A 13,330-nucleotide genomic window follows, 5' to 3' on the forward strand; every position below is an offset into this window, starting at 1 on the left:
GTTGAGTTTTAAAACAGCTAGAGTTGCACTTCTCAGACTTCGGGGCACCTCGGATTCTCACTAAGGGCTTTGTTAAAATGCAGGTGGCCAGGGCTGGCGCTGTGGCATAGTGGGTGAAGCTGCCACCTTCAGCACAGGCATCCCATATGACACTGGCTTGAGTTCTGGCTGTTCCACTTCCGATCTAGCTCCCTGCTAATGTGCTTAGGAAGCAGTGGAAGATGGCCCTGCACCCACTTGGGAGAACTGGAAGAAGCTCCTGAATCCTGGCTTCAGCCTGGCCCATTCGTGGCCATTGCGGCCATTTGGGGAGTGAGCCAGCAAATTTAAGATTCATTCCCCTTCCCCCTCCCCCTCTTCCCCCCTCTAACTCTGCCTTTCAAATAAATAAATAAAAATTAAAAAAATTTTTTTTAAATGTCAGCAGCCTGGGGCCCACCCACAGGGTTTCTGACTCTGCAGGTCTGCAGTGGGACTGACAACCTGCATCTCAAAAATATTTTATTTCTAATTGATAAATAATTATGCATAATTATTTCTAGAGTAATTGTAATGTTTTGATATTTTCATATATGCATGTATTGTGGAGTGATTAAATTAAGCTGATTAACAAATCCCTCACCTACTTTAAAAATGCTTAAAATTATTTTCAGTTTATTTTAAAGGCACACACACACACACACACACACAAACAAACACAGAGAAATCAGTCTGCCATCCTCTGGTTCACTCACTCCCCAAAAGCCCACAGCAGCTGGACTGAAGCCGAGAGCCCAGACACAATCCGGGTCTCCCACATGGGTGGCAAGGACCTCAGTCCTTTAGCCATTACCTGCTGCTTCCCGGTGTGCACATTAGCAGGAAGCTGGACTGGAAGCAAAGGAACTGGACTGGGACCAGGTACTCCAGTGTACCATGTGGGCATCTCAAGTAACATCTTAACCACTGTGCCAAGCCCTCAACCCTTATTTTTATAGTAAGAACATTTAAAGTCAATTACTAGCAATTTTGAAACATACTACGCATTATTATTAACTGCAGTCACCACGCTGTGGCAGAGACTCCAAAGTATATTCCTGTGGTCTAACTGCAACTTTGTGCCTTTGACCACTGATCTTCCCTTCCCCTGACCCTGCCACGCCTCCAGCTCTGGTAACTGCCATTCGGAGTTCTGCTTATATAGATTTGACTTCTTTGGATTGCATGTATAAGTGAGATCATAGAGTATCTGCCTTTCTGTGCCTGGGTGATTTCAGTAGCTTGCATTTTAAACAAGTTCCCAGGTGCTGCTGCTGCTGGTCCACTGACCACACCTTGAATAGTACTGACTTAGGACAGCGTCTGGCACATGCTAAGCACTGCATAATTTGTTGGGGGAAATTGATAAGTAAAGTCAGGATTTGAACTCATATCTGTCTGACTCTAAAACCTGTTCTCTTTACGCATTATGCACTCTGTCAAGTTAGACCTGTGTAGTTTATTAAAACTCCGTGCTTCATCCCTTGCACAGTTTTTCTTTGATCTCAGAAAGTCAGGTGGCTAGCCGGTGGTCGTTTCTTTAAAGTCGGATCCAGTTTATGCGTGCTGGAGTGCTTATTGAAGACTAGCTGTGTGTCTGGTCCTTCTTAACCTGGACAGTGCCACAGAGTGTGACAGTTCCTGTGCTCCAGGAATTTTCAGCATGGTCGAAGAAGAGATATCTCACAGGTGCGAAAAGGTCACCTCCGTAGAGGACTTTGGGAAAGTTACAGACAGTACGCGAACCATAGCGAAGCCTAACAGGAGCTCTGGGGACTGTGGGATTGCGCAAGGCCCCCGTGGTCGTTGTCCTGGAGAATGAGTGAGATTTGGGTGAATGGGATGAGGGCAGCCCATATAGGTTGGAGGGGGAAAGAGCAAAGTTATGAGGCTAAGATGGGAGCGGGAGGCGCACCTGTTGGTGAAGGACCTTCCGTGGATCAGACATGGAGGCTGCATTCCCTTGCTGGTCTCACTTATTTCTCAGAACAGCCGTGGGAGGCAGGAAATCTGTACTCACATTACAGGTGAGGAAGCCTAGGCTCAGCAGTCAGATAAGCACCTGGGGCCACACACCCAGTGAGTGGCAGGGTGGATTCACACTTGGGTCAGATGACCTACCTCTGCTTTCCCACCATGAGAAGTTGCTTGGGTGTGGAGGAGGCTGGTCCGGGACTGGGGTGAGGCTCACCCTCAGGCTCCGGCAAATGGAAGGATGCACCCGAGGTGGGGACACCCTTAGATCTGAGCCCTGGGTGCCTGGCTTGCCCCAGCCTCGTCCTGGCCATGGAGGGAGTAGCAGTAAGAAAACAGCAGGGTGGCAACCATGAGTTGAGGACGAGAGCTGGACAGGACTGGATTTTATTGCATAAGCGGCTGGAAGGCAAGAAGGTCTGGAGCAAGAGAGTGGTAGGATCAGAGCAGTGGTCGGTGGACAGGGTGAAAATGAGTTTGCAGGGACTCAGAGCTGTCTGGGCAGGCAGTCGGTCAGTCTCTGGACCGGAGTAGTAGACGAAGGAGAGGTCTGTAAGAACCTCTGGTGCTTGGTGCTCGCATTCCAGGCAAGGGGCCATGGGGGTAATGCTTTCCCAGCAATGTGCTCATCCCTTGGAGGAGCTCACGACTGGTGGGAGCAGGGTGGGGTAATCACAGGGCCTGGAAGGTGATGGGTAGGGGGCAGCCAGGTCGTCCCAGCACAGGGACTGCCAGAGAAAAGGGGTTTTGGGGTCTTCTGCAGAAAGGGGAAGCGGCTGTGGCCCTAGGCACTGCCTGGATCATTCTGGGCTTTGATGGGACTCCCCACCATGGCCAGCTTTGTGCATTGATCACGCTGAGTCCACCAAGGCCTGGCTGATCCCTGGCTTGGTGGCCTGACTCGTCCATCCCCTCTCTCCCCAGCCTGCCTTTGGATCAGACGCTGCCGCGGCAGGGCCCTAGCCAGTCCCTGTCCTTCCCGGAAAGCTACCAGACTCTTCCCAAGAGCACCCGGCACCCCTCGGGGAGCTCCTCGCCACCTCCCCGCAACCTGCCCAGTGACTACAAGTATGCCCAGGACCGAGCCAGCCACCTGAAGATGTCCAGCGAGGAGCGCCGGGCGCACCGGGATGGCACCGTGTGGCAGCTGTACGAGTGGCAGCAGCGCCAGCAGTTCCGGCACGGCAGCCCCACGGCGCCCATCTGTGCTGGCTCCCCGGAGTTCAGTGACCAGGGCCGGAGCAGGAGCATGCTGGAGGTGCCCCGCTCCATCTCCGTCCCTCCTTCGCCCTCGGACATCCCTCCCCCAGGACCCCCAAGGGTCTTTCCGCCCCGGAGGCCACACACACCAGCAGAGAGGGTCACCGTGAAGCCACCGGACCAGAGGAGGAGTGTGGACATCTCTCTTGGTGGTTCTCCCAGGAAGGCACGGGGGCACCCCACCAAGGTGAGGCTCGGGAAGCTCTGCCAGGCTCCTGGGACCCACATCAAGGCACCCAGAGCCTCACCTTTTGAACACAGATTTGTGCAATTTGGAGCAATAATGGCTGCTAACATTTCAGCAGTACTTTTAGGTGCCAGGTGCAGTTCTAATGGTTTGACTTCAGTTCTTTTCCCAACCCTATGATGTAGTTCCATGATTACACCCATTTCACAGATGGGAGCTCTGAGTTGTTGAGAAACAAAGTACCTTGCACAGGGTCACACAATTAGAAGTCTGCACACTTGCAGCTTGGAAGGCAGGAAGAGATTTCAATCAGCAACTCAATTTAAGTCTTTTTGAAAATATTTTTCTTGCTTATTGGAAAGGGAGAGTTACATAGAGCAAGGGAGAGACAGAGATCTCTCCTCCACTGGTTCATTCCCCAGATGGCTGCAACAGCCAGTGCTGGACCAGGCTGGAGCCAGGAGTCAATAGCCAATAGCTTCCTCCAGGTCTCCCACATAGGTGCAGGGGCCCTAGCACTTGAGCCATCTTCTGCCACTTTTCCCAGGAGCATTAACAGGGAGCTGGATTGGAAGTGGAGCAGCCAGGACATGAGCCAGGACCCATATGGGATGTCAGCATCGCAGGCAGCAGCCTCACCCACTGTACCACAATGCCAGCCCCACCCAACCTGAGTCTTAACTTTCTAAGGGGCTTGTGCAGTTTATTGTGGTATAACCCAGGGAGGAAGGGCAGGTCCCTGTTGTACAGATAGGAGCCTGAGGCTGAGAACATGGCATGTGGTGGTGGCTGCCCTGGGAGTGAGTAGGCTGAGCTCTGGCCCCAGCCTGGCGCTTGGTGTGACCTCCTGTCTTGTTGTCTGCAGAACTCCACTCACTTGGACCGGCGCTCCATGCCCTCCATGGGTTACATGACCCACACTGTCAGCGCTCCCAGTTTACACGGGAAATCGGTATGTAAGCGGTTCCTCATCACCTCCTTCAGGTGGCCCACGTGGGACACCCTATAGGATCCTAGCTCATTGGGTTTTCCCTCCCCCTGGGCCGGGCAGATACAGTCCACAGGGCAGCTGTCAACCTCTCTTACAGCACAGGAAGCCGATGCTCAGAGAAGGGTCACCAGCTGGCACCAGGTCCTCCCATGGGGGCAGGGGGTGGTGCAGCAGAATGCTGGGCTGGTTTTCTCTTTCAAGTAGAATTCTGCCAGCAGGGTTTTTGCATTTCTCCCCCTCGTCTGTCTCCTTTCTGCTTCCGTCCTTTCTTGGATGAGTTAACCATCTTCAAAGCTGCAGTCTGGTTGAGGCCGCACTGCTGGCGGCTGCTTGCCTGACACAAACGACCTCGGGCAGCTCCTTTGCTGCCAGCCCCTTTATTTGTCCTCATGACGGAGCGAATGCAGCCGCCGCTGAGCGGTGTGGGGTGAGGCGTGCACCTGTGCCGTTGTGCCCCCGCCGTGACTGGTGTCTTCCCGATGTGTCTACACACCTGCAGCTGGAGGAGCTCTCGCTGCTTCTCACCCGGCTACGGCGGCACCAGGCCGAGTTGGCCAGCGTGCGGAATTTCGCCGTGGGCCAGCTACTGCAGCACCAGCTGACCTTTCCCTCCTGCCAGGTCAGCGCTGGTGGGCTCTCGGGCCCGGGGCAGGGAGTGACATGTTGGCCCGTGTTCCCTCGTCCTGCACTCTGGTCTATAGTCGCTTCCTGGCTCCTGCCCTCATGCCCTGCCTGTTTGCTTCTGGCTGCTACTGCCAGATGCTGTGTGGTGGTGGCTGTGCCACCCCTTGGGTGCCGGGGAGGGGCTGCATGGGGTGTGGGAGACCTGGCCTGTGGCTTCTCTGTGTGTATGTCATGACTGCCAGGCTGGTTGTGTGGTCACGTCCAAGCGGCTTTGCCAGCTGTCAGGCCTGTGGCCACTGTGGGCTCTCCTGGGATGCTGAGGACACGTGCAGGGCATCCTGGAGGGGGAATGCAGGTGCTGCCTTTTTTTGGAGAGTGCACTGCTGGCTGACAAAGGACTTCTTGTCTCACAGGAACCTGGGAAGGGGTAGGTAGGGTGGGGGCCATTAGCATACACAGGGCACACATCTGGGAAGGGGAGGCTGCTTGCCTGGGTTCCCTCAGCCAAAGGCCCTCAGGCTGGAGGAACCTGTGTCCAGTGTTCTCGGCCATGGCCAGGACGTCGGACTTCATGGACAGGCTCCCAGGGGACCAGTGGGGCGGTGCTGTCCAGGACACCTCAGACAGCACAAAGAATCTGAAGCCCTAGTGAGGTTGTTGTCCTCAGGTAGGGGAGGTCCAGCCCCATGAGCTGGCCCCTCCGGGTGGCACAGAGATAGGCAGGGACACATGAGGAGGGTGACAGGACTGCCACTTCCTTCCCTGTCCTGTTTTAGTGAGACCTGAGGGACTCGGGACGTGTATTCAGGAAAAGAGGACAGGTGCACAAACCAAAAGCTGTGAACTTGGGTGATTTCTCGAAACATCCCTTGGCTCTGTGCTTCTTACTCCTATGCAAAGTGTGGAGGGACTGGGCTCATTGGGGACATTGGAATGGGTTGGGGGACCATTTAAGGACAGAAGTCAGGCCTTGCAAGCTACCAGTGTCCCTAATGATGGATCTGCAAGCCCTCTGATGCCTAAAAGTGCAGCCTGCACTGCCCCCAGGGCTGGACTGTGGGATTAGTTTGCATCAGAGCTACTAACAAGGACCACCCTTCCCTGCTCTATCTGGCTTGGCTGGGAGACCCCTTTGTCCACTGAGGAAGTGGTGTCTGGGCCTTACACTTGGGCAGCCCCTCCCTGTGTCTCCCAGCATCTGTGACCTACTCCACAGGAGAGCAGGAGTTCTGGAAAATCAAAGGCTTCCATGGTTTTCACTGTTGCCGGTAGTGAGTGACACGGGAAGAACTTGACCGGGCGGCTGCAACAGATAGGTCTGACCCTGGACTTCTCAAGTAGCTCCTGACACAGCCACACTGGCTCCATGCTGACCAAAAAAGCCCAGATTTCCAGGAACCCTCCAGCAGCTGCTGGAACCCAAGGTCACACTATGACCTTTTGGGTCGCCCAGCTGATCTTCCTGGTCCCATCCACCCCAGTCAGGTCTTCTAACTTGATGCACGAGAAGCGATCCCCTCTGATGGTGGAGCAGGAGTGACTGAGGGGACAGTAGCCCAAGCGTGGCATGTGTGCTTCCGGGTAGACCTCATTCTGTCTCAGGAGCCCAGCTTCTGCCTCAGCTGCATAGCTGCATAGCTGCCCCAGCCCTGCAGTGGGGTCCTCCCCACCCACCCCTCGCCCCAGCTGATGAGGGGCCCAGCTGGCTTCCCCACAGTGACCTGCAGGATCGGCTGTGCTACAGAGGGCTCTGAGCTGCACCAAGACGTTTGTGCTTCCTCCATGGCCCCCCGGTGTGTTGGTCTGCTGTGGTTCTTTGTCCCCAAAGCTGTGCAGTATTAGTGACTCATACACGAAGCCCTGAGTTAGGAAACCTTGGATGTTCATGACCACTTTCCCCCTTTTTCCTGCTTCATTTTGAAGGCTGACGATACCTACCTCCAGCTGAAGAAAGACCTGGAGTACCTGGATCTAAAGGTGAGTGGTGTTGGGGGTCCTGCCTTCCTCGGACACTGGCCTGTCTGGGAGTGTCACCAAGGCCAGCCAGGCCTGATTGGAGCTGGCTCCCGGATGAAGCCATTCTGAATCAGAGCAGTTTTGCTTCTTACAACCTCAAACTCTCCTTTCCAGTTCCTTGTGGATTTTGCTGTGAGGTCTCTGGCTTCCAAGAGGAGCGTACATGAACTCGAACTCTTCCTTCCCTGGGTCAGAACCAAAAGATGCTTCTAAAAATGACCGGTTCTGTTTTAGGGGCCTCCCGTGGGGGCGGGGCACGTGTCTGGTTTGCAGGCAGCCATCCATGTATGTGTTCAGCCACAGTGACTTGGTAGACTCTGATGCTGTTGCTTAGGGAGCAAGGTCCACGTGGAATCACGTGGCTTTGAGGCCCATCGGTGGCCTCCTACCTCTGTTTAGGTCCCAGGAGAGGAACCCTGGGTACCCCACCAAGGTCATAAGGCCCTAGGATCAAAAACAGCCTTCGAAGCACAAAGAGTGCCCAGAAGCCTCCTGTGGCAGTGAGAGGCGTTCTGTCCCAAGGGGAGCTGCGGCTGTACCCTGCCCACGGCAGTCTGCAAGCACTCATGGTAAAGGACAACCCCTGTGCCTGAGCCATGAGCCGGCCCGAAGGAATGTGACCTCTGACCCACAGTGGGTACGAGAGGGAGGGAGGGGCCCGGGGGCTCCTTGAAGCCCCACGTACGCAAGGATCTCATCCCGCTACCAGGAAGCAGAGCTATGAGCATTAGGACCTAAGGCAGCAGATGGGGGTGGGGGGGGTGGTCTCCCAGGGTAGAGGCAAAATCAGGGCTTTTGGTTTGAATCAACCAGCTCACTTGGGTTATCTGTTGAGCTCTTGGCAGTGTCCCCAGCACTACAGAGACCCAGGAAGATGCAAGAGAAACATTGAGGCTCCCTGGTCTTCAGAAACTCCCCCACAGCCCCGGTTGGGTCAGACAGCAGCCCCAAATGACAGAAGTGTGTCAGTGACTGTGCAAAGACCTGTTTGGCTCAGCTCCCAGAACAGGGATGATTGGAAGCAGTGTGGGTGAGAATACTGGGCTGGCTTCTGGGAGGAGGAGGCATGGGGGTCAAGCCCTGAAGAGCCAGAAAGGTGGGTTTGGTAGAGGTTAAAGGGAGGGAGCAGTGGTGTGGCTAGGGCCTGGGAGGGGAGGTGGAGACAGGTCACGTAGGCCCCTGATTGCATCTTGGACTTTGTGAAAGAAGGCTCGGTAAGCAAAAAATCAGACAGGACATGAGGTAGATAAAGAGAGTTATCTCAAGGCCAGGATGATTTCTAGTTTACACAGCAGTGAAGTCACACAGTGCAAGTGAGTAAGATGGCAAGACCACAGGACTCAAAGTGCTCAGATGTGGCTCTGTGGCCCAGCCCACCATCCTGCATCCTGCTGGGACAGGCAAGTGCTCCTCGTCCCCATGGAGAGAAGAACCCCAGCCCCTGTCGCATGCAGCCCCATGTCCCCATCCTTGGGTCCCCAACAGCCCATCCTGGTGCTGCCTGCCCAGCCGTTTTCACCCCAGTCCTGGGGCCCAGCAGTCAGCAGCTGGCCCATGTGCAGCCGCAGCATACCCGGGCCCCAGCAGCACAGGTGTCCCACAGCGGTACACGGTGCAGTGAGGACTTAACTGTAGCGCCTAAGCCGGAGCAGGAGGAAAGATCTGTCTTCTTCCTGCTTGAATGTGATGACACAACCCCCCTCAGGTTTATTTTAGAAATGTCGAATTTGAGTTCTGAGGGACTAGGGAGAAACAGAGGCTGAGGAGAGCAGAGCAGGACGAGGCGCCCCTGTGTGTGTCCTGACTCCAGCAAAGCTTCAAAACAGTGGGGGTGGAACGTGTGCTGCTCGCTATGTTCCGCTGCCCTTACGCTGGCCCTGCAAGGGAGGCCATGCTGTCATCTTTACCCTGACCGAGGCTCGGGGAGCTGAATTACCGTCCAGGGCCACGTAAGCAGGTCCAGGGTGGTATTTGGGTGTAGCTCTGACTCCAAAGCTCACGCGCTTTATCACCTTAAAGGGTTGCTTCCACGACTGTGGATTCAAACCTGTGCGGTTTGTTACGGAGCCGTGCTTGGGTCATTGTGCCCAGAAACGTGCCTGGTGGGGTGGAGGCAGGTGAGCTGCGTTTGACTAGCGAGGTACCCGGTGCGATCAGAACGCCACCTTGTGACTGGGTTTTGTGGAAGTTGTCCTCGTTTGTCACGGCAAGTAGCTGTGTCGTCCGCAAAATTCCCCTGGTGTTGGAGCTGCTGCTTCAGTTGTTAAGCTGCAGAAGAACTGGCCCTCTGAAGGAACCATGCTGGCATGCGGGGCCCCCACGCAGACTGGCACTCCTGCATTGCACATGGGCAAAGATGCTGTGTGTGTGTGTGTATGTGTGTCCTCGGTCTGACGTGGCTGCCGGTGAGGCCGGCACTCCTGGGCCTCCCTTGGAGAGAGGCAGGAGGCCTGCTCTGCCCTGCTCAGACCCAGCTGAGGTGTAGGCTTCCCACATGGGTGTCCCACTGCAGGCTCCAGACCAGGGAAGGGCTAGAATTGGGGGAGAGGTGTTGAGGGCTTGTAGAACCATGGTTAGGAGTGTTAGGTGGGATGCTTTTGTTTGCAGATATCCACAACCCAAATCAACTTGCCAAGTCGAAGGGGAGCATGCCGGTTCTTGTTGCCAGGAGCTGAGTCCTGGGGGCTCAGGCTACATTGTTACCGTTCTCCTTCCTTGGGTGTGCCAGCCTCCTCTCCTGCAGGACAGGGATGCCTCCTTTCCTTCCCAGCATCCCCGTGCCTGAAAGGAAGAGTTTCCTAAGGAGAAAAGAGATTGTGGGGAATAAGGAAACCCAACGCAGGTAGCACAGCTCCAGTGCAGGGTGGGTGAAGGAGGCAGGGACAATCCAGGAGAGACAGCTGTGTCGAGCTCTGCTGTGTTAGGCCCATGGGACATTAAGGCAAGTGGATGGCTGCCACCGCAGAGTGCTTTCACTTTAGAGGGAGAAAGACCTTTTGTTTGTTTGTTTGTTTGTTTGTTTTTTAAGATTTGTTTGTTTGAAAGAGTTACTGGGGGTGGGGCACGGAGAGGTTGTCTTCCATCCACTGGCTCACTCCCCAGATGGCCGCAACAGCTAGGACTGAGCCAGTCTGAAGCCAGGAGACAAGAACTTCTTCTGGGTCTCTCACATGGATGCAGGAGCCCCAGCACTTGGGCCATCTGCTGCTGCTTTCCAGGTACATTAGCAGGGAGCTGGATTGGAAGCAGAGTAGCCGGGAATCAAACCGGCGCCCATATGGGATGCAGATGTTGCAGGTGGCAGCTTAACCTGCTATGTCAAAATGCTGGATCTGGAGAAAGGCTTTTCTGACAGGACTCTGGATGTGGTGAACTCCCTGTCTCTGGGTACCACTGAGGCAGATGACATTGAGTGGGGTGAGTGATAGGTCCTTGGGGCACAAGATAAGCCTCTCTGAGGAAGGATCATTTTCCTGTCTGGCTTCTGACCTGCTGACCCTTTCACTTGCCTTGTTGGCTTAGGATCCCCCGTGTCCCTGTCCCAAAGGCCAAGGTCTTAAGGATCCAGAGTCCATCTCTCTGGTCCACTGAGGCTCTGCTGCCAGAATCAGTGTGGAGCTTGCCTCCCCCTACAGAACTTCTTCTCTGCCAAGGAGCATTCCTGCCATGGTGCCTAGCAGTCATGCCAAGGCACCCACCACTCTCTTCAAAGATGCCCTGACTAATGTGTGTGTTGGGAAATGTTTGCTTCTCTGGCATTTTCTTTGGTGCTGCCGGTGTGAAAAGGGCTCCACATGGACTCACTAGGCTTCTGTTCCTGCCTAGTGGTGTTTGGGCACTTGACATTCATTTGTCTTCTTGAATCCTCCCAGCAGCCCTGAGTAATGGAAATCATTATCCCTGTCTTACAGACCAGGGGCCCAAGTATCAGAGAAGTTAAGGGACTTCTGCAAATTTGCACAACGAGGATTTGAACCGGCGTCTGCCTTTGCAGCTGCCTTCTTTTTTGCATATGCCAGTGCTTTGCCCACCCTGAAGTTGTGTTCATGATGCTGTGTTTCCAGCACAGAAGTTCTGCACTTTAGAGCCCGCACCCCAGCAGGGTCAGAAGAATGGGGTTAGGGGCTCACTGTTGTTGACAGCTTGAGCTGTGTTTCTATAGCTGTGAAGCACACCTGGGACCATGAAGTGGAGGTTGGCATCTGTGGCCACTCAGGTGGTGCCTTGGTAGGTGGGTAAAGTAGTGGTCATCCCCAGAGATGCCAGTGCCTGCTGGGGCTCCAGGTCTGTTGGGCTCTGGAATCTTCCTGATGGTTTGAACCTGAGATCAAGACTTCTCTGTTCAGAGTCTATCTCCACCATCAGCTTCTGGAGCTGGGAGTGACTTAGTTTGTGATATGGATGCCCACCTCCTATGGGATCACATGGGAGCTCGAGTTTAAAAAAATGCAAATCTGGAGTGTTCCATTGCATTAGAACCTCTGGTGCCTGGAGTTTAGCATCTTTATCAAGTGCTAGGGTGCTTCTTTGCACACTAAATTGGAGGACTCTTGTTCTGGAGTGGAGATTAACCCTGACCGTGAAGAACTACTTGGGGGGGGGGGGTGTTTTAAAATGAGTAAAGATGCTTGAGTTTTACTGCTAAGTGGCTGTGACTTAATATAATATTCAGATATTGCTCTTAGAAAACAACAAACTCCTTAGTTGTCCCCAATCTGCAGCCAGGATTAAAAACATTGTTTTGAGGGCTGGCTTTGTGAAATAGCCAGTTAAGCTGCTCCCTGCAATATTGGCATCCTATATGGACACTGATTCGAGTCCCAGCTGCTCCACTTCTGATCCAGCTCCCTGCTAATTTACCTGGGAAAGCAGCAGAAGATGGCCCAAGTCAGTGAGCCCCTGCCACCTACATGGGGGGCTTGAATGGAGTTCCTGGCCTCTGGCTCCTTTATGGCTAACCCCAGCCATTGAGGCCATTTGGAGAGTGAACCAACAGATGGAAGACATTTTATTTCTTTCTCTCTCTCTCTCTCTTTCTCTCTGTGTTTCTATAACTCTGCTTTTCAAATAAATCTAAAAAACAAAACCATTGTTTTGGTTCTCAAAGTGTGGTCCCCAAATCAGGAACATCTGTGATAACTAAGAATTTATTAAAAATGCAAATCTGTGGCACAGCGGGTTAACGCTCTGGCCTGAAGCACCGGCATCCCATATGGGCGCTGGTTCTAGTCCTGGCTGCTCCTCTTCCGATCCAGCTCTCTGCTGTGGTCTGGGATAGCAGTAGAAGATGGCCCAAGTCCTTGAGCCCCTGCACCTGCATGGGAGACCAGGAAGAGTCTCGTAGCTTCTGGCTTCGGATCGGTACAGCTCCGGCCCTTGTGGCCATCTGGGGAGTGAACCGGCGGATGGAAGACCTTTCTCTCTGTCTCTACCTCTCTCTGTAACTCTTTCAAACAAATAAAATAAATCTTTAAAGAAAAAAAAAAGAAATGCAAATCTTGGGTCTCACCCCAGGCCTGCTCAGTAAGAACCTCCGGAGGTGGGGCCCGGCACATCTAGGTATTAACAAGCCCTCCAGGTGACTCTGATGCACACTACAGTTTAAGGCCTTTGTTTGGAGCAGCTGCTCTCACTCCTGGCACATGTTAGAAACACAGGGGCTTCTAAGAACCCTGATGCCCAGGTTCCATCCCAGACCACTTATAGCAAGATGTCTTCGAGTGGGACTCAGGCATCAGTGTTTTGGAAAGGACCCCAGGTGGCTCTGGTATTCAGTCAAGGTTGAAATGCACCGTCCTAGAGGGTGGAGACGGTGGTATGTGACAGAAGCTGGAAGCATCCGAGAGCATTGGTAAGATGTAATAATTTGGCCGACACCGCGGCTCACTTGGCTAATCCTCTGCCTGCAGTGCCAGCACCCTGTGTTCTAGTCCCGGTTGGGGCACCGGATTCTGTCCCGGTTGCCCCTCTTCCAGGCCAGCTCTCTGCTGTGGCCCGGGAGTGCAGTGGAGGATGGCCCAAGTGCTTGGGCCCTGCACCCGCATGGGAGACCAGGAGAAGCACCTGGCTCCTGGCTTTGGATCAGCGCGGTGCGCCGGCTGCAGCGTGCCAGCCACAGCAGCCACTGCGGGGTGAACCAACGGAAAAAGGAAGCCCTTTCTGTCTTTCTCACTGTCCACTCTGCTTGTCAAAAAATAAAAAAAAAAAAAAAAGATGCAATAATTTAAATGCATCACAGGTGTGGAGGTGAGGGTCTGGAC

General features: G+C 54.1%; 1 protein-coding gene across 19 annotated transcripts in view; it reads left to right on the top strand.

Moving 5' to 3' along the window:
• PLEKHA7 (pleckstrin homology domain containing A7) overlaps window positions 1-13,330 on the top strand; it is a 222,922-nt gene that overhangs the window by 185,097 nt on the left and 24,495 nt on the right. For 17 of the 19 annotated variants that reach the window (XM_070072882.2, XM_051833953.3, XM_051833954.3 and 14 more), the window contains 3 exons: window positions 2,917-3,439; window positions 4,305-4,391; window positions 6,978-7,031. In XM_070072882.2, coding sequence (XP_069928983.2) covers window positions 2,917-3,439; window positions 4,305-4,391; window positions 6,978-7,031 — 664 coding nt within the window. Of the gene's footprint in view, window positions 1-2,916; window positions 3,440-4,304; window positions 4,392-4,929; window positions 5,323-6,977; window positions 7,032-13,330 lie in introns of those variants that run through there. The other 2 variants (XM_089328143.1, XM_089328139.1) reach the window with 2 other exon arrangements.

The sequence above is a fragment of the Oryctolagus cuniculus genome, chromosome 1 (genome assembly GCF_051225735.1).
Source record: "Oryctolagus cuniculus isolate XC-2025 breed Fujian yellow rabbit chromosome 1, ASM5122573v1, whole genome shotgun sequence".
NCBI classification, from domain to species: Eukaryota; Metazoa; Chordata; class Mammalia; order Lagomorpha; family Leporidae; genus Oryctolagus; species Oryctolagus cuniculus.